Source organism: Tremella mesenterica (assembly GCF_000271645.1).
Source record: "Tremella mesenterica DSM 1558 unplaced genomic scaffold TREMEscaffold_2, whole genome shotgun sequence".
In the NCBI taxonomy this organism is placed as follows: Eukaryota; Fungi; Basidiomycota; class Tremellomycetes; order Tremellales; family Tremellaceae; genus Tremella; species Tremella mesenterica.
The window spans coordinates 2,391,595-2,410,318 of NW_006711226.1; the positions used below are offsets into that span (position 1 = coordinate 2,391,595).

The window sequence follows — 18,724 nt, forward strand, 5'->3', positions numbered from 1 at the left end:
GGAACCGAGGGGGAGCAGAGCAGGGAAAGTAGGCGAAGTTAGTCGAGGTGAGAGGAGTAGGATATTGGAGATATGGCGAGGTACGGCAAAGTTGAGCAAAGAGGACTGAGCGCAAGGCTGTGCAGGAGTTGAGGGACGTTCTATGAGACGAGAGGGGGAGTATAGATAGTTTACAGATTGCTGAACTTCTTCAGCGATCCTTGATGGTTGTCAGTGGCGAGCAATATATTCAGTAACTACAACCTTTGAGTTAAGGAGAGCTACCACCGAGCAGTTCGATGTACTACAGCGAAGTTAGCCGCAGTTCATTGCCAATCACCTTATCATTTACCACTCGACGTATTACTACAGCGAAGTTAGCCGTAGTTCCCTCGACGAGTACCCTGTCTGTCACGAGGACTGTCACAGCCGTCGAACAACTATCTTCTAACAAACCGACGGTTGACAAACCTCGGCTAACTTGACGCTTCTAAGTCAATGTCTCACCCAACCAGGAGGGCGCAGACGTTGAAGGGAGTGTAACTACGGCGTACTTCGGCGTAGTTACTCTAACTGGGGATTTGTTCTACTGATGGCGATGTATCTCAATTTGTATATATCTATCCCTATCTGTCTTTCACTACTGACAACAATCAAAGATTGCTGAAGAACTGTCACGACCTGTCCCTAGCAGATCTCTAAGACACAAGAGACAGGTGGACTGAAGTAGTTTACAAGCTTGAGCTACGACGAACGAAGTGTAGCTCGTAGACTTGTGAAGCTGGTCGGACAGCTGAGTGACTTGGAAGGATCTGGCAAGTCGAGATGATGAGGAGAGGGGTGTCGATAGTAAGAGAAGGTATGTTGAGGTCGAAGTCGAGTTGCAAGGTTAAGTCGAGATCTTTGAGGTGTGGCAAGAAAATATATTGATCCTTGAGAAAGAGGATCCTACAAGGGGGTTTATATAGACATTCTCCTCGAACAGATGGTATATCCAGTTTGTCCTTTTCCATCCTATGTCTACCATCTGTGTATACCATTTGGATGTCCCATTTGCGTATACCATCTGGCTATACCATTTGCCTATACCATCTGCTTATACCATTTGACTATACCATCTGCTTATCCCATTTGTATCTCCCATTTGTCCTTTACCAATTGTATCACACCATTTGGATATCCTGACGTATACAACTCCTTCTTCTATCATATGGGTTACGACAGGGTCGTAACAAGAACTTCAGCGATCTTCTCAGCTAATATTATCTATTCCTCCTAGACGTTCATCCAACCCTCTTGCGCTTTGACGTACTTCAACGCACTTCGTCCAACTTCCCCGAGTCCCCGGCCATCCTCTTCCTCCTTCGACTAACTCCGCCTAACATTGCCACACTTCTGCTCCCTTTGTCCCTACCTAGTCTAACTCCGTCTAACTTCGCCGTACTTCTGCTCCCATTGTCCCTACCTAGCCTAACTCCGTCTAACTTCGCCGTACTTGGTCTCAGATGTCCTGAGTTACGTGTAGAGTACAAAGGTTAAGGCGTGATGGGGGTTTTGATGGTCAAAAGAGGTTCATTGTTGGTGGAATAATCGAGGTGTCACGACGTAGTTCGTGACAAGGACCAACTAACCAGCATTGGCTTGATATAACAGTGCCCAACGTGACAGTGTTGTTAACCACTGTGACAAAAAGGCCTATTAATTGGCGGTTAACCCTGCCACCGATCGCTGGTTAAATACCCTTCCCCGACTTTTGCTCAACTTGTCACACGCTTTGTGACACTGTCTCAGGAGATATCGACACCATAGTCCAACGTAGTTAGCCAAGGTTTGTTGACCGTCGGTCAATAGAGAACAAGAATGTCACGGCCGTCGAGCAATTACTTCCTAATAGACCGACGGTTGACGAACCTCGGCTAACTTCACGCTTCTGAGTCGATGTCTCACCCAACCGGGAGGGCGCAAACGTCGAAAAGGAGTGTAACTACGGCGTACTTCGGCGTAGTTACTCTAACTAAGGCTTTGTTCTACTGATGGCGATGTATCTCGATTTATAGCTATCTCTATCTGTCTTTTACTACTGACAACAATCAAGGATCGCTGAGGAAGTTCAGCGATCTGTAAACTATCTATACTACTCCTCTCTTCTCATAGAACGTCCCTCAACTCCTGCACAGCCTTGCGCTCAGTCCTCTTTGCTCAACTTTGCCGTACCTCGCCATATCTCCAATATCCTACTCCTCTCACCTCGACTAACTTCGCCTACTTTCCCTGCTCTGCTCCCCCTCGGTTCCCTTCCTCTAACTTCGCCGTAGTTCTCCGCTAGCCGGGGTTATCGTGACAAATACCCTCTTGGTTCTCGTAACTTCGCCGTAGTTGGTCTCAGTGGTTCGAGTGGAGGTTGGTGGTGGTGAAAAGGAAGGTCGGTGATGGTGAAAGGAGGGTCGGTGATGGTGGTTGTCAGGGATGTTACGACGTAGTTCGTGACAAAGAAACGACGACCGTGACAGACAGCATATGTGATGGCCTTGATGAGGATAATGATGATGAGGGTTGATTTGAAGTAAGTAGTACTAGGATGCTAACCTGTCCAATTGACAGGCCCGTCTCCTTCTTTTTTGGTTTGTAACCCGTGAATCCGTGGCCTCTCTCTTCCTCTCAGACCCGTGAACCCGTAGCTACTCTCTCCTCTCTCTCTTTCCTCTCTCTCTCCCTATTCCATCTCTCTCCCTCTGTTCTCCCTCTCTGTTCTCTCTCTCTGTTCTCTCTCTCTGTTCTCTCTCTCTCTCTCTGTCTCTCTCTTTGTTCTCTCTCTTGCTGCCTCACTGTCTCGCTCTCTCAAAATCCTAGTTTATCGTCTCGCTTCCGGTCTGCGGGCGTCGCCGCTAGCCACGTGGTTTATCCCCCCAAGTTAGCTCGACATCTTCTTTTATTATAGTAGATGTCATCAAGAGGTCTTTTGTGAAGTGGCAAATGATATCTTGATCCTTGGTGAAAAGAAACTACAAAGTAGATAGGTGCAGTATTTATACTTTTTGAGGATGGTCTGATACACAATCAATATCATCTTTCCTCAACACTCCTCGTGTCTCCTTGACTCTCCTTGTGTCTCCTTGACTCTCCTTGTGTCTCCTTGTGTCTCCTTGTGTCTCCTTGTGTCTCCTTGTGTCTCCTTGTGTCTCCTTGTGTCTCCTTGTGTCTCCTTGTGTCTCCTTGTGTCTCCTTGTGTCTCCTTGTGTCTCCTTGTGTCTCCTTGTGTCTCCTTGTTTTTCCTTGTGTCACAGTATGTGGCGCTCAGGGTCATGGGTCACGACACTGTGTTAGCCGGTTGTGACAGCATATTCATAAGATGGGGGAGGATCCTCAATGTCATTGAGACTCTCTATTTCTGCCATGCTAAAAACAGGGTCTAGTACCTCTCTCTGTATGAATGTGCATGTCTTGCCCCAGATTATGTTGAGCTGTTGTTGCACCTCAATCAATACAGGATCAGGTGAGTGTGTGTTCATTTTTGTCCTGCAGAACTGTCCCAAGGCACTGACCAGATGAGGATCAAACTCCTGAACCCTTGAGTTACTTTGGACAACTTCCCATTGGATCTTCATGGGGTTTACATTGCCTGTCACTTCAATGGTCCGCTCCCCTTTGCTTTGTCGCCCCCATTTGAAATCCCATTCCAAGTCGTTACAAGTTTCTTGAATACTTGAAGGGTCTCCAAGGGGACTGCCTGTTAGGTACATTTGTGATTTCCAGAAGTACAGCTCACCACAAGATACCAACACGGTCCACCAAAAATTCAGCAAAGGTCTTCAGTCCCTCAGAGTGAGTGGAGAGTGCTGTTACTTCCTTCACCTTAGTAGTTGCAAGTATGAGTGCTTCCTCCTTTTGGGTACTGGAGTGTTTCTGGGCGTTCCAAAACTTCTCAGTGTGAGCACTGATCAATATGGAACAGAGGACATGGAGATGAGATATGATGAAGGTGAGATATTGTCACGAACTACGTCGTGACACCTCGATTACTCCACCAACAATGACCCTCCTTTGGCCATCAAAACCCCATCACGCCTTAACCTCTTTACTCTACACGTAACTCAGGACTTCTGACACCAAGTACGGCGAAGTTAGACGGGGTTAGGCTAAGTAGGGACAATGGGAGCAGAAGTACGGCGATGTTAGGCGGGGTTAGGCTAAGTAGGGACAATGGGAGCAGAAGTGCGGCGATGTTAGGCGGAGTTAGTCGAAGGAGGAAGAGGATGGCCGAGGGCTCGGGGAAGTTGGACGAAGTGCGTTGAAGTACGTCAAAGCGCGAGAGGGTTGGATGAACGTCTAGGAGGAGTAGATAATATTAGCTGAGAAGATCGCTGAAGTTCTTCAGCGATCCTTGATTGTTGTCAGTAGTAAAAGACAGATAGAGATAGCTATAAATCAAGATACATCGCCATCAGTAGATCAAAACCCTAGTTAGAGTAACTACGCCGAAGTACGCCGTAGTTACACCCCTTTCGACGTCTGCGCCCTCCTGGTTGGGCGAGACATCGACTCAGAGCGTGAAGTTAGCCGAGGTTCGTCGACCGTCGGTCTATTAAGAAGTAGTTGTTCGACGGCCGTGACAGTATCAAGGATCGCTCTTACCGACGACCCGTGCGAACCTCGGAGAAGTACGAAGATAATATGGAACCAGAAAGAAGAATTACACGAGGCATGAGTAGGGATGGAGACAGGATGGAGGAGAACGAGAGGAGAGCATTGGAGGAGCTTAGCAGAGCAATGGGGCAGGACCTTGGAGTTGAGGATAGTGTGGGGGGGTCAATTCAAGGAGATGAGTTCGTTCCACCGGTGCTTTCTAACCCTCCTTCTCCTCCGTCTAATGCTCTCCCACCTGTGGGATCCCCACTTGGATCAGACCAAACCCCACGCCCAAGAGAAAACACTGGAAGTACGGCGAACTTGGGAGAAGAAGGAACACAAGGGGTGGTGTTGGCCTTGATGCAGATGGTGGCGAATATGAACAAAGACATGATGGAGGAGAGAAGACGTAGGGAGGAATGGGAACAGAGAAGAGAAAGGGATACAGTGGGCGGGATTGCAGAAGGGATATCAGAAGGGGTGAGGTACGCCATGGGACGGCAAACTTCGGCGACCCCAAGCGTAGCGGGCGAACAACGGAAAGGGATAAAGCTACCTAACCCAGACCTATGGAGAGGAGATCGGAACAAGTTAACCGCCTTTCTGTCTGAGTGCGACGTACACTTCGAATTGAACTCTCATCTTTTCCCCGACGACACTAAGAAAGTCTTTTTCATGATCTCTCATCTACGCGAAACACCTCTTCTTGCAGTGCAGCCCGATCTATCCAAAAGACCTCTTCCTGAGTACCTCACGACACACGATCAGTTCGTTAAGTACCTCAAGACTAACTTTGGTGATCCAGACGAAGAAGGAACTGCGGCCCGACAACTTAACGACCTCAAGCAAACCGGGTCTGCTTCGGACTACTTCTCCGCCTTTCAGCGACATGTTGCGATTCTCAAGTGGTCTGATGATGGAAACCTAGTTGACCGAGCCAAGAAAGGACTAAAATCGCACCTTCTAGATGAAATCGCAAGACACGGTAGATCGTTTGGGACTGTAAAAGAGCTATTGGAGTTTGTGATTCCCTTGGACAACCGCCTGTGGAGGAGACAAGTGGAGAAGGAGGCAGAGAGGAAAAGGGAAGGAGGGATAAGGACAACGACAGTGGTGGAAAGTCAGAGGACGGAGAAGAAAGAAGAGAAGAAATGGGAAAAGGGGCAACCTTCGGCGCAGGGTGGTGCCCAGGCGGCTATGAGGTCGACGGTGGTAAAGAGTACACCGTCAAACATCGACGAAGTTCGCCGAAGATGGCCTAGGCCGAGCTCCGATCTGAGGGAGACAAGGAGGAAGGAGGGGAAGTGTACCGAGTGTGGTGAAGCAGGACATTGGCTGAAGGAATGCCCTGTAAGGGAGGCTAAGGTTAAGGTTGGACTGTTGCCTCCATGGGGGGAGAAGTTCGGAGAACGTGGTGGAGGATCGGGAGGGAACGCAGTACCTCTCGGACAGAGGAGGAACTTGAATGCGGTTGGAGGAGAAGTAGATTTGGAAGAGGACCAGGGAAAAGAAGAGGACCTGTCGCAGTAGGCGAGGCTCGGCGGGTCCGCCATATTCTCTCGGCCACCATTCCCAAACCCATAAAAGAAACACAGCTGATGGAGCCAGAGGATTGTGAATACAAAAATACACCACTCAGTACCCCTTGTTCATGCAATGTCGATAATCATCTCCTCATCCCTTCCGTTTCCAGAGATCAACCTAAATCGGACATTTTCATTAATGGAATGAAGCTAACTACGCTCTGGGACACCGGGGCTACTTGTTCATATATAAGTCCTAGAGCGGCGACGAAGATAGGCGCAGAAAGGAGACAATATCAGGTGAGCGTACCCGTTCACATGTTCGACGGCTCGGTGAGTGTCGCTGGACCCATCACCGAGTTTGTCGAAGTCGGATTTAGTTTGACGAAGGACGCCGAAGTGCGATCTGTTTGTCTCGATGTAACAACCCTCTGCGACGCAGATGTTGTGATAGGGTGGGATTGGATGAGGAAGGAAGGGGTTGTCCTTGATGGAAGAGACAACTCGGTGAAATTTCCCATCCCAACCCCACCAAGTGCGGCGAAGTTAGCGGCCATAGGGCTGCCGACTCTGACGGACGCGATAGACCGCCGCGGCGAAGATGAGCTTGAAGAGCTGAGCCCGGAGGAACAAGACGAGTTGTTCCAGGTAGTTCCTGAACAATACCACCAGTACATTGACGTTTTTAATCCGAAGAAGGGAGGAGAGACCCTTCCCCCTTCAAGGTCCTACGATTTGAAGTTTGAGCTTAAGGAGGGGGCGAACCTTAAGGTCGCCTCCCTCTATGCTCAAGGAGAAGATCAGAGACGCGCGCTGAGAGACATACTAGATCGCGAAATCGCCGCTGGCCGAATTCGGGCAAGTAACTCGCCATACGGCTCACCAATGTTTATGATACCGAAGAAAGCCGAAGGACAGTGGCGAATGGTCATCGACTATCGAAAACTGAACGAAGCGACCATACCAGATGCCTACCCTCTCCCTCTAATAGGTCAAATTACCGAAGAACTTGGAAAAGCAAGGTATTTCAGCAAACTAGATCTAATTGGAGCATACCAATTGTTGAGGGTGACAGAGGGACATGAACACCTGACGGCGTTCAGGACACAGTATGGTATGTTTGAATCTCTGGTTGTTCGTGATGGGCTGCGAAACGCCCCCGCGGTCTTCCAACACTTCCTAAATGAGGTGTTTAGAGAGCTACTAGGGAATGGAGTCGTGGTCTACATTGACGATATCCTCATTTATGGGAATACGTTGGAGGAATTACGAGGAACTACGGCGAAGGTCTTTGAGGTACTGCGGAAGGCGAGCCTGTACGTGAAAGCTAGTAAGTGCGAGTTCGAAAGAGATTCGGTGGTGTTTCTGGGTTTCGTGGTATCCTCTAAAGGTGTATCGGTGAACCCAGAATACATTGATGCCATCACTTCTTTCCCACGTCCTAAGAATCTACGAGAGTCAAGGGGATTCATTGGAGTTGTAAGCTACTACAGGCGCTTTGTCCCCAACTTCTCGAAGATTGCTAGACCTATCAATGACTTGACAAGGAAGGAGGTACCATTTGTATGGGGAGTCGAACAGGAGTCAGCCTTCAAAGAGTTGAAGGCTAGGATGTGTACTGCGCCGGTGTTAGCCCATTTTGACCCTACATTGAAGACGATATTACAGACAGATGCGTCGTTCTTCGGCTGGGGGTTCATAATTTCGCAGATCAACACGGCTGGTCAAGAACACCCGGTAGCTATTGAGTCTGGTGCTTTCAACACAGCTCAACTGAATTATACGGTAGGAGAAAAGGAGTTCCTCGCTGTAGTGGAGGGTTTCAGAAGAAGGAGACACTTATTATTGCAGGTGGAAACCACAGTACTTACCGACCATCTAAACCTTACCTACTGGATGGAACCGAAACAACTCAGTCCTCGGCAAGGTAGGTGGGTAGAGGAGCTAGCTAACTTCAGGTTTAAAATGGTTTATCGGCCAGGAACCCAGGCAAGTCTTCCAGATGGATTATCTAGACGGGCGGACTATCATTCCGGGAAAGGAAGTACCATGGTACAAGAGAGCAACCTTATCCAAGGTCTGCCGAAGTTCGACGAAGTTGACGCCACCACGTCGGAGTTGCGTCACCTCCTTCGAGCATTGCAAGGGACAAGGGAGGTAAAGGAAAATGATCTTGTGGACCCTATGGATCTAGTACTTGGAGTTCAGGAGGACGAAGACATAGAAGGGGTCAGAGAAGAATTATTAGGAGTCGTTTGCGCTGAGTGTTCTCATCCTACGTGTAACGATAACGTGCAGGAACCAGGATCAATCACCGAACTACGCCGTAGTTCGCGGTCTCCTCTAATCCTTCGTGGGGGGTGGAACTCAAGAGGTTTCCTCACATTCGACGATCGCATTTATGTGCCGAACTACGCCGATGCTCGGCTGAAGATCATGAAGATGCGACATGACTCAGCCTTGGCCGGTCATCCAGGTTCGGCGAAGACTCTTGAACTAGTCCTGAGGGATTATGTCTGGGTTGGAGTAAGGAAGGATGTCGAAGATTATGTTGCTGGATGCGCGGTATGTCAGAGAGCGAAGACTAACAGACAGAAACCTCATGGGGAGCTTAAACCACTGGAGGTAGCTACGAAACCTTGGTCTAGCATCTCGATGGATTTTATCGAGGAGCTGCCAAATTCCCATGGATATAATTCCATCCTGGTAGTGGTGGATCGGTTGACCAAATGGGCCATTTTTATCCCGACTACGACGAAGTTAACCGCAGCCGGCCTATCAGAGTTGATATTGGACTATGTGGTGGCCCAGCATGGGTTGCCAGAGAATATAGTATCGGACAGGGGATCGAAGTTTACCTCCAAGTTCTGGAAGAATTTGACCGATAGTCTCGGAATAAGACTACATCTCTCTACTGCATATCATCCACAGACTGACGGACAGACCGAACGAACCAACCAGTCTTTGGAACTGTATCTTCGAATCTTCACCTCCTATCAGCAGAACGACTGGTCAAAGCTACTCGCTCGAGCTAGCTTTGCTTACAACAACACCCAGCACTCTGCGATAAACAAAACCCCATTCTATGCGAACTATGGATATCACCCTCGTTGGGCTGAAGAGATAAAGGCTAGCGAGGTCGAAGTGCCCGCTGCTACGGTGGTGGTAAAAGATTTGACTGAAATACACAAAGATTGTATCGAAGGAATTGAGAAAGCTAATGAGAAGTACGCCGAAGGATACAATAGGAAACACCGGACTACGCCGAACTTCGCGGAAGGAGACCTAGTGATGCTGTCGTTAGAGAATATTAAGACGAAGAGACCAATGAAGAAGTTAGATGTTAAGCAAAGTGGGCCGTACAAGGTAGTACGGCAGGTAGGTTCTCATGCTTGTAAATTGGAATTACCAGGAACGATGGCAGGTATCCATGATGTATTCCATGTCTCCTTGCTCCGTCCTTATCACCCTCCAATATTTCCTGGTCAGCAAGCGGAGCCACCTGGGCCAGTAGAAGTAGACAATGTGGGAGAGTCTTGGGAGGTAAAGGATATTGTGGACTCTAGAGTAAATAAGAGGTCAGGAAAGTTAGAGTACTTGGTGGAGTGGTTAGGTTACGAAGGAACAGACGATTCAGTATCATGGGAACCAGTGGAGAACGTCGATGGAGCTGATGACATATTGGCGAAGTTCCACGAGCTTCACCCTACTAAGCCGAAAGAAGGGCGACTGCGAAGGACTAGGAGATAGAACGTACTGCATACAACATAGGATTACAGCTACGTACCGCTCACTTGTCCTTACTCTTACCCTTACCTTTTCCTTTTCCTTTCTCCTTCGATCTACTCGGTCCCGCGGGATTAGTGTGGAGGCTACCGATGACCGAAGGTAGATCGAGAGTCTCAGACGGGAACGCAGTAGAGAGAGAAGCATTCCATGCCCGATTCATAGCCCCAAAGAAGTCACCGAAGTCCTGGACATCTCGAGCAGCTTGCATGCTCGGAGTCCTCCACAGAGAACGTATGGTCCGTAGACACTCGAAGGGAAGACTGAGGAGGTCTAGAGCAGTCTGGGCGGAAGCTGGGACACGGGAACTACTACGGCGACCTAACCAGTCAAGGGACGGTGGTGGCTCATACGCCATAGGAGTGACTAGGAAGGGGGTGTCGAACAGTCTTCGGCGAACATCGGCTATCTCAGTAAGGCTTCGGCGAGAGACGTCCGCTAACCTTGTCCTTGCTTCGTCGTCCAGAGCCCCAGTGTTGACTACATCTACTAACGCCGCAGTAAGATTGTTTAAAGCGTTAGCTTGACGAGAAGAGAAGTCAAGCAGGAGAGATGTATCATTTCGGGCAGCCTCAAGCTGAGTAGTGAGACCGAGGACGAGAGAACGATAAGTGGCGAATTCCTTTTCGTCCTCAGGAATACGGACGTCCAGGGAGATACGAGGGTGGACGAGGGACAACCGGGGAGCAGAGGGACCAGCACGCTGAGTATCTTCACCTTCCACATCACCATCATTGAAGGCAACCTCCTTCTCTTTAGATTTCCCTTTTGATTTCTTTAAAGAAGACTTCGGTGTCTTCTGGGGAGCAGAGGGAGGGGTGACGGGAGGGGCCGCCGAAGTGGCCGGAGGAACAGAAGGACGCCGACTTCGGGTGCTGTGAGCCGGGGGAGAAGCTACCACTGGAGAGGACGGACGTGGCGCCGAAGGACGAGAGGCCGAAGAACGAGAGGCCGAAGGACGGGAGACCGAAGGAGCAGAGGCCGAAGGACGGCGAGAAGACGAAGGAGGAACAGCCGGGAGACGTGATGGGCCGGCCACAGGAGCGAAGGGCGACGGCGACGGAGGCGACGGGCGGAGGTCCGGCGAAGTACGGCGAACCGACCGGAGAGACGAAGGAGGTACCCGCGAGCGGGGGACAGACGCTGGAGTCTGAGGAGGGGGGAAGGGAGAAGCGTCGAAGGGACGGGGCGGGATGTCCCGGGCAGAGGAAACGGGACAGAAGGAGCAGGGGCCAGACGTGCATGAAGCACAACGGAGGGCCTTGTTGTGTGGCCTGACTGCCTTGAGGCAGGGCCAGTTTGGACGATTATACGTGATAATCTCACGTCTACTAATTAGCAGGAGTAACTTCGGCGTAGTACGAATAGGTGGACTCACCGGCAACGATCACACGCTTCGTCAACACCAACCGCGATCCAACGACCAGGCTCGGACTTCATCTTCTCCCACAAGTACTCTTCTTCCCGCAGTGATCTCTTCACCCGTTTGGGCGAAGGCTCCCCTCTGGGAGAAGGGGGGGGAGCAGCGACGGGGGCGGCGGGAGCAGGACCGGCGGCGGGAGCAGGACCGGCGGCGGCAGCAGGAGCGATGGCGGCGGCAGCAGCGGCAGCAGCGGCGGCAGCGGCGATGGCGTTGGGGGGGGGGAGAACCCCGGAAGAGGAAGAAGAAGAGGAAGAAGAAGAAGAGGAAGAAGAAGAAGAGGAAGAAGAAGAAGAGGAGAGGGAACGGCGTCGTTTCTGGCCCACAATTTGAGCAGGGGGAGGGGCAGGAGCGGCTGCGAGTTAGCAATGTCTTGGAGAGCTAAAGAACAGATAAGATAAACAAGGCCAAGTTCGGCGAAGGTGTGAGAGGTTGGACGAAGAACTCACGCTCAGGACTATCTACGTTGTTGTCCTCTACACTAACCGCCACCATATCATCATCCGAGTGTTCCTCTAACTCGGTTTCACCCTCCGACACGATCCTATCATCCTCATCACTATAATCACCCCCTTTTCCTTCGAAGTCTGACTGATCGTCCGACTCCGAACCACTGAGCGACTCCTGGTCGGAGGAGGACGGAGACTCACCAGGACGAAAGGCGGGCGTCCTGCGGCGAGGGCTGGCGGCAGGAGGGGAAGCAGAGCGAGAACCAGGAGGAGGAGAAGCAGAGGGAGAACCAGCGGGAGGACCGGCGGGAGGAGAAGCGGAGCGAGGAGGCGGGACATCGCCAGACGGCTCCCCCAAAGAAAGGGTGCCGAGGCCGAGGGAGGAGACTTGGCGAGATCTGTCGCCGAAGGAAACTGAACATCAGCCAAGTCCGGCGAAGTAAGGTAAGTGTCGAGGAATAACTCACGAGCAGACGACACCATACCACCAAAGTTCCTCATGGCGGCGAAAGGGTTAGATGTAGGAGTAGAAGGGGCCATGACGTTAAGATATTTAAATGAGAATAAAACTCGAGGCGATGATTCAAGGTAACAAATCTGTTTTCTAGGTAAGAGAGATAGAAAGTTTTGAAAGCAGATGGGAAAAAGAGAGAAGGTCGACGAACTGCTCAGTATTTAGTATAATCAAACCTAACCCCTCGTCGTCAACATGCAGCAAACTTCGCGTTTCATCAACAAAAGGCATCGCAGGGACGATCAAAATTCCCACGCTATAGTGTCTCATCTCAATATAAGCGAGGGTTACTTCGACAAACAACGGTGTTGTTCGGCTGCCATTCAGGAAGCGTGTCTCACCTACAAAAGACACAGGGCTTCTTACGGCAAACCTCGACGAAGTTAGGGGAGTCTCATTGTCGGGTTCTGGAGTGAAAGGAGGCCCAACTACGAAGTGCGGCGCAAAGAGCAGAAGAGTGGAGGATGGTCATGGGGAGGGAGAGAATGGGGTACTACGCTGCTAAGTTCTCTTGCCACGACAGAGGTGTAATCGCTCACGAGGACGTTCGCGGCTAAAGAAGGGGGCGACTGTCACGAACTACGTCGTGACACCTCGATTACTCCACCAACAATGACCCTCCTTTGGCCATCAAAACCCCATCACGCCTTAACCTCTTTACTCTACACGTAACTCAGGACTTCTGACACCAAGTACGGCGAAGTTAGACGGGGTTAGGCTAAGTAGGGACAATGGGAGCAGAAGTACGGCGATGTTAGGCGGGGTTAGGCTAAGTAGGGACAATGGGAGCAGAAGTGCGGCGATGTTAGGCGGAGTTAGTCGAAGGAGGAAGAGGATGGCCGAGGGCTCGGGGAAGTTGGACGAAGTGCGTTGAAGTACGTCAAAGCGCGAGAGGGTTGGATGAACGTCTAGGAGGAGTAGATAATATTAGCTGAGAAGATCGCTGAAGTTCTTCAGCGATCCTTGATTGTTGTCAGTAGTAAAAGACAGATAGAGATAGCTATAAATCAAGATACATCGCCATCAGTAGATCAAAACCCTAGTTAGAGTAACTACGCCGAAGTACGCCGTAGTTACACCCCTTTCGACGTCTGCGCCCTCCTGGTTGGGCGAGACATCGACTCAGAGCGTGAAGTTAGCCGAGGTTCGTCGACCGTCGGTCTATTAAGAAGTAGTTGTTCGACGGCCGTGACAGATATACTGACCTTATACTGCCATATCAGGAGTTGGGGCAAAGGATGTCTGCTTGTATAATCACCGTGTAGCCAGGTCACGAGGTCTTGAAATTGATCTGAAGGAATTTGGCGTATGCTTACTTGAAATGCCCTTTGTTTCTGACGTGTACAGCAGTAGTTCATAGGTGCCTGACTGCTCTGCTGAATCCTGTCATGGATCAGTTGGGAGACATTGTACACAGTCAGACCTGTCCCCAGCACATTTCTGACAGATTGGTCATCGTCACATTCAGAAAGCTCGAGGTCAGTGGTAATGATTTCCCAAGAGCTAGTGTTTCCATAAGTACTGCACTGTCAGTGCCTACAAGCCTGGGGACACATACCTGGCGTGTGCCTGCATTGCTTCCGCCACTGACCGGGGGGATATATGTGTGTTCAAGTTCTTGGCATGGACGGGAGGTTCTGAGAAAAGTGCTCTTATCTTGGCTGGGAAACACCCATTGGTTGCTTTAAAGTCAGAGATCACTTGTCCTGACCTGACCAGAGAGATGCTTGCAACATCAAAGTTACCACACTTATATGGTAAGCCATTGTAAACCCTTGGGTCATATGACGGCTTCTCAATTGTCTCGACAATTCCGGAATCAGTGTTAATCTAAGAACGTGAGCCAAATGAGGTATACCAGTACGGAACATCTCACCTGAATCAGCAAGAAACGTGGGTCAATATCCACTGTCTCACGTTGTCCATCATCGATGCCGCCCGAGGGCTCATTTGCGAGGCCATGGACTGCAGTGTGATGTGGAACCAGGCCTACGAGAGCGTCTCTGAGATCAGTCAATCGATCAACCATTGAATACGTGGTGGATCATTCAGGCAGGCCAGTCTATGTAAGCTGGACATGGATGGTGATATAAAAGGGGTGTGGGAAAGGTGGATTTGAAGGAAAAGGGAGGAAAGCGGCTTCGATCGGAGCGGTGCGTGTGAGTTTTTCGGTCTTAGAACGATTTCCACTCCCTCGCGTGGAAATTAAAGCTGTGTTCGTATACGGGACTAGTACATCCCGACGGTCTCGGGTGTTGAGGGGATGTATGAACTGTATGATGGGCGGTGAGCCAAGGAATCGGTTGTTGAAATGAAATGCTGAGGTTGTGAACCCGCGAGCCAAGGACCGTGGGATGGACGTTTCGGTTCGGAGGCGAGTATCGTGTCCGGGTCTTGTGGGGCATCTGATACGAGTACCATTACCTCGGGGCTTGCATGTTTGCTTCTGAGTACTCTTTAGCGTAGCTTATGCATGTTTAGACCTGTCCCGTCGCTTTCTTCTTGATCAAATGAGGACCATGGCACGGGATACATATGACGATATTCATATCATAGACGTAGGATGGATAGTACGAGTACGAGTACGACTCTCTTTCGCGCGGGTGGTTCAGGGTTCACCCCACATGCACACACTTTCCTTCTTTCCTTCCTTCTTTCCTTCACTCATCTCACCTAGGCCACCTATGCTTATCATACATATCCTCTTTCTATAATCACGCCGTCTGCTCTCACATTCCTTGCATTTATACCATCTCCTCTTTTCTCGTCCTCGACATTGATCGTCCTACCAGCGATTCCGACTCAACCAGGAAATTCATCCTTTTTTTTCTTGGCCACACAAAAGACCAACAACAAGACGCGTCCTTTACTCTGTTTCACCCATCCTAATGTCCGCATGACATCTTCAATTCTTATTTCAACGCTCCTTTATAACTCTCACCATGCTCTTAGCATCTAGATCCACCGCGCCTTCCATCACCTCACCTCTTCTCGCTTGGCCCTCTCAACCTTCGGCTAGGTCATCCCCCCTTTCAACACCTTCACCTTCTTCAGACACCTTCGATCATGATCTCGTCCATCCGAGGTATGCCAACGGATCCAGTAGCAGTGCCAGCCTAGCCACATTTGGTAACGCGAGAGGAATGAGCATGCTGGGAGATAGAGAGGCAGGATCTAGATCATCTTTACCCTTCACCGAGAGAACGAACGATCAACAGTTTTCCGAAATGCCAGTGGTCAGGATCGAAGATGAGGATATGGTGGAGAGAAAGTATGGTCCGCCTTCGAGACCTTTATCTCCTCATCAACTAGGACGTATAGCTCAATCTTTCGGTATCGTCATGCCAAATCTTCCACGCTCGCCATCTTTCACCTTCCCCACACTCGCCAGTCCAACTCTATCGGCAGTTTCTACCGGTTCAAGTAGACATAATCGATTCTTACCGACTCCTGTACCGGCTAGAACACCTTATCTTCTCACTGTCATCCCGCCGGCCTTTCTACTACCGAACAAGCCCAGCACATCAAATGATGCAGAACAGAGGGTCAAACGGTGGAAGAGAGGGAGATTATTGGCCTTGCAACCTACTCTCGAGGCAATGCTCAATTCCATAGCTCGAGAGTATGGTTTACCATCTACCACTGGGATATCCTTGTTCCTAGCCCACAAACCTATTTCGAAAGGCAAAGAGCCTGATTCGTCCTCACTAACGTCTCTCGATTCCGACGACCCTGGTCCTCTCATTTCGTCAAGCACATGGTCCACTCTTTTTTCGATCTACCTCCACTCTACCCCTTCCTCGCGCTCTTCCACCCCAGCCCATACGCCCGTCAAAGGACAAAGTCCTTTTGCCCGGGACCTGCCTTTCCCCGCAAGTCCCCTTTCGCTCGTTGGAACCTCAAACAAGGCACGATTACGGGGTGCCTCTGCAGAGCCGCAACCTTCTCCTACCAAGAGAGCACAACCTCGATCGGCAGAACCAGCCGCTGGGTTTATGCTTGATATGCCTCCCACACCTGCCTCTACTGGCATGACTACCGAACCTGACGGTTCTAGTGCAATGGCCACTCCAGTAGTAGGTGCTGTGGAATTTGACATCGACCCCGATGTCGCTACATGGTTTACAGAATGGCGGCGGACAGGAGTACATCGACGCAAAGCATCTACATTATCTGAAACGTCTGGTTTACGTGAATTTCGACTTCGACGATCTACTCCCCCAGATGTGATCCCCCGCTTCCTTCGAGAATTGGAGACGCATCCCTCGTCGTCATCAGCAACGTCCGATTCCCCAGCGTTAGAAGATGATGACTCAACATCCTCACCTTCCGCCTCACTCGAGCCACATTCAATTGAACAGAATGACCATGACCCGTTGGCAGACCTCTTCCCTTCTGCTGCTTCGGAATTTGCAGCGTTGAGAGCTTCTAGGACTTCGCAAGAACATCGGTTGTCCATTCAAGATATTGGAGTGGATCGCGCTGTGAGCGCCTCAGCCAGCATGAGCTATTTCACGGATGTGGAGACGTCCAGTGGTCATGGGAACGGGGATAATGGCGAAAAGACAGAAGAGGAAGTCATGGAAATGCTCACTCCCCTTCCGAACGGGCTGCATCACGGGGATTTTGCACAGATGCAACGTCAAATGATCGACGATGGTGATAAAAGAGGAAGTGGTTTGGTGATGTCTGAGCAATTGGACACGCTGGAGAAGAGTGAGTCTTCTTGTTGTCTGTTCCATGACACTTCCATGTTCGGTGTTAATCACCTCATTTCGCCGGTGGACTCCGTCCTGAACACAGCTGACAAATAGTCATGCGTCAACTGTCACCCCGAGAAATCAGACTCACCTCGCCAAGAGAGATGACACCTCGTATGGCGTCCAAGATTGCCCATTTACAATATCCTGCTCCTCCTGGTTCAAAACCTAAACCAGCATCTTCACCCTTAGCCAACGGATTTACCGACTCCCCTCCCCATCCTTCTTCAAAACATCGTTATTCTCTGGCTCCCGCTTTCGAACCCACCACTCAAGTTCGCATTCCATCATCAAACCAACCCCCATCCCCCTCACAAGAACAACTAGCAACGTTACAAGATTCTCCCCGTCCTTCTTGGCCAACAGTCCCTTTCTCTCGCCCAGAACTACCCGCATCTCCAGATATCAACAAAATCTTCGTAGTCCCTACTATAAACGGTCTTTCCTCTCCTATTTCCGTTTCTGACGAAACTCTCAGACGAATGCAAGTGGATTCACCGCCTGATAAACCTTCTGAATGGCGTCCTCGTCGTCCACAAAGACCACCATCACCAAATCTTCACATCCATCGACCTATGCCTCAATCTCTCTCTCCGGAGCTCGTCCATATTCTCCGGTCTCCGGAACGGGAACAAACATCACCGAACAGTGTTACCTCACGATCACCTAATGAGCGGGAGAAAGAAAAAGAAAAAGATAAAGATCGTCGACGATTAGGTAGAACGGCTAGTGTATCTTTGAAAGGACTTCGACAACAAATGTCAGCCAAGAATCTAAACGTCATTTGGAAACGGGATGATAATCCTGTTGTACCTTCTCTTCCTTCTCGGTCAGTATCAGATTCTCAACCTGTTGGATTATTCAAAAACAATGTGAACATCGATTCGGAAATATCATCATTCCCGAGTTCACTGTCTTCCAATTCGAAATCACCTACGGAAGCAAAACAATATACAGATTTATTACCCAGTCCAACTTCTCCATCATCCATTACCACTTCCACGAAAACAGGAGGCTTCAGTAGAATTCTTCAATCTGGATTTTCTTTTCATCGTAAAGCCATTTCTGTTGATAAACGTCCAGACAAAAGAGTTTCTAAAAACACATCCAACGGACCTAAAGATATTTCTGCCCCGATATTATCTTCTTTCCAGAAAGTCTCATCGGATCAGGTGGAAATGACCTCCCCACGACTAGGTCCTACAGACCAACAGAGTACTCCGAAATTGGGTCATTCACCCAGGTTGAGACAAACGGGTTTACCGACATCCCCCGCTTCACCGAAGAATCTCAGGAGAAAACCGGTACCAACGGAGGGAAATGTGAAAGAGAGTAGATCGTTGGCTAGTATGGCCAGTTTCGTATTGGATGATCCACCAAAGAGAAGACAGATGCAGAATGGACAAGGGAGAGAACAAAAGGATGGACAGATTGAAGGGTCTGGTCAAGGGAGAACCATGGGTTTGGCGGTTTAGATCATATTTTGTAATTGAGGGTTTGTTACCATGTAGAACAATTTTTTTTGGGATGTTGGGTAAATGTGAGTGAGTGTGAGGGATATAATGTGAGGGATTATTTTCATGCATCATGTTTTGATGGGGACAAAGTCTCTTTTTGTTGACCTTGTATTTTGGTTTTTCATCTATTTATTTCAAATATTTTTGGAA

General features: G+C 49.8%; 5 protein-coding genes across 5 annotated transcripts; 2 read left to right on the top strand and 3 right to left on the bottom strand.

Annotated features, from left to right (window-relative positions):
• Positions 1-3,042: 3,042 nt before the first annotated feature.
• TREMEDRAFT_28290 (uncharacterized protein) lies at positions 3,043-3,255 on the bottom strand (the record flags this gene model as incomplete). Its single annotated transcript, XM_007002393.1, has 1 exon — positions 3,043-3,255. A coding segment is annotated over one exon (213 nt), but the record flags the coding sequence as incomplete, so codon positions are not given.
• Positions 3,256-5,097: 1,842 nt separating this feature from the next.
• TREMEDRAFT_26982 (uncharacterized protein) lies at positions 5,098-9,878 on the top strand (the record flags this gene model as incomplete). Its single annotated transcript, XM_007002215.1, has 3 exons — positions 5,098-5,824; positions 6,301-8,285; positions 8,427-9,878. 3 exons carry the CDS (start codon positions 5,098-5,100, stop codon positions 9,876-9,878), a joined length of 4,164 nt encoding a protein of 1,387 aa, XP_007002277.1.
• A 40-nt stretch (positions 9,879-9,918) lies between these two features.
• On the bottom strand, positions 9,919-12,323 carry TREMEDRAFT_60624 (uncharacterized protein; the record flags this gene model as incomplete). Its single annotated transcript, XM_007002815.1, has 5 exons — positions 9,919-11,242; positions 11,293-11,689; positions 11,784-11,921; positions 11,985-12,197; positions 12,251-12,323. 5 exons carry the CDS (start codon positions 12,321-12,323, stop codon positions 9,919-9,921), a joined length of 2,145 nt encoding a protein of 714 aa, XP_007002877.1.
• A 1,096-nt stretch (positions 12,324-13,419) lies between these two features.
• TREMEDRAFT_60625 (uncharacterized protein) lies at positions 13,420-14,326 on the bottom strand (the record flags this gene model as incomplete). The annotated part of the gene is made up of 5 exons (XM_007002816.1): positions 13,420-13,458; positions 13,503-13,818; positions 13,856-13,979; positions 14,009-14,173; positions 14,215-14,326. The coding sequence occupies 5 exons, from the start codon at positions 14,324-14,326 to the stop codon at positions 13,420-13,422; spliced, it is 756 nt and encodes a 251-aa protein (XP_007002878.1).
• Positions 14,327-15,239: 913 nt separating this feature from the next.
• On the top strand, positions 15,240-18,658 carry TREMEDRAFT_73390 (uncharacterized protein; the record flags this gene model as incomplete). Its single annotated transcript, XM_007003088.1, has 2 exons — positions 15,240-17,013; positions 17,112-18,658. 2 exons carry the CDS (start codon positions 15,240-15,242, stop codon positions 18,530-18,532), a joined length of 3,195 nt encoding a protein of 1,064 aa, XP_007003150.1. The 3' UTR covers positions 18,533-18,658.
• Between the last annotated feature and the right edge of the window lie 66 nt (positions 18,659-18,724).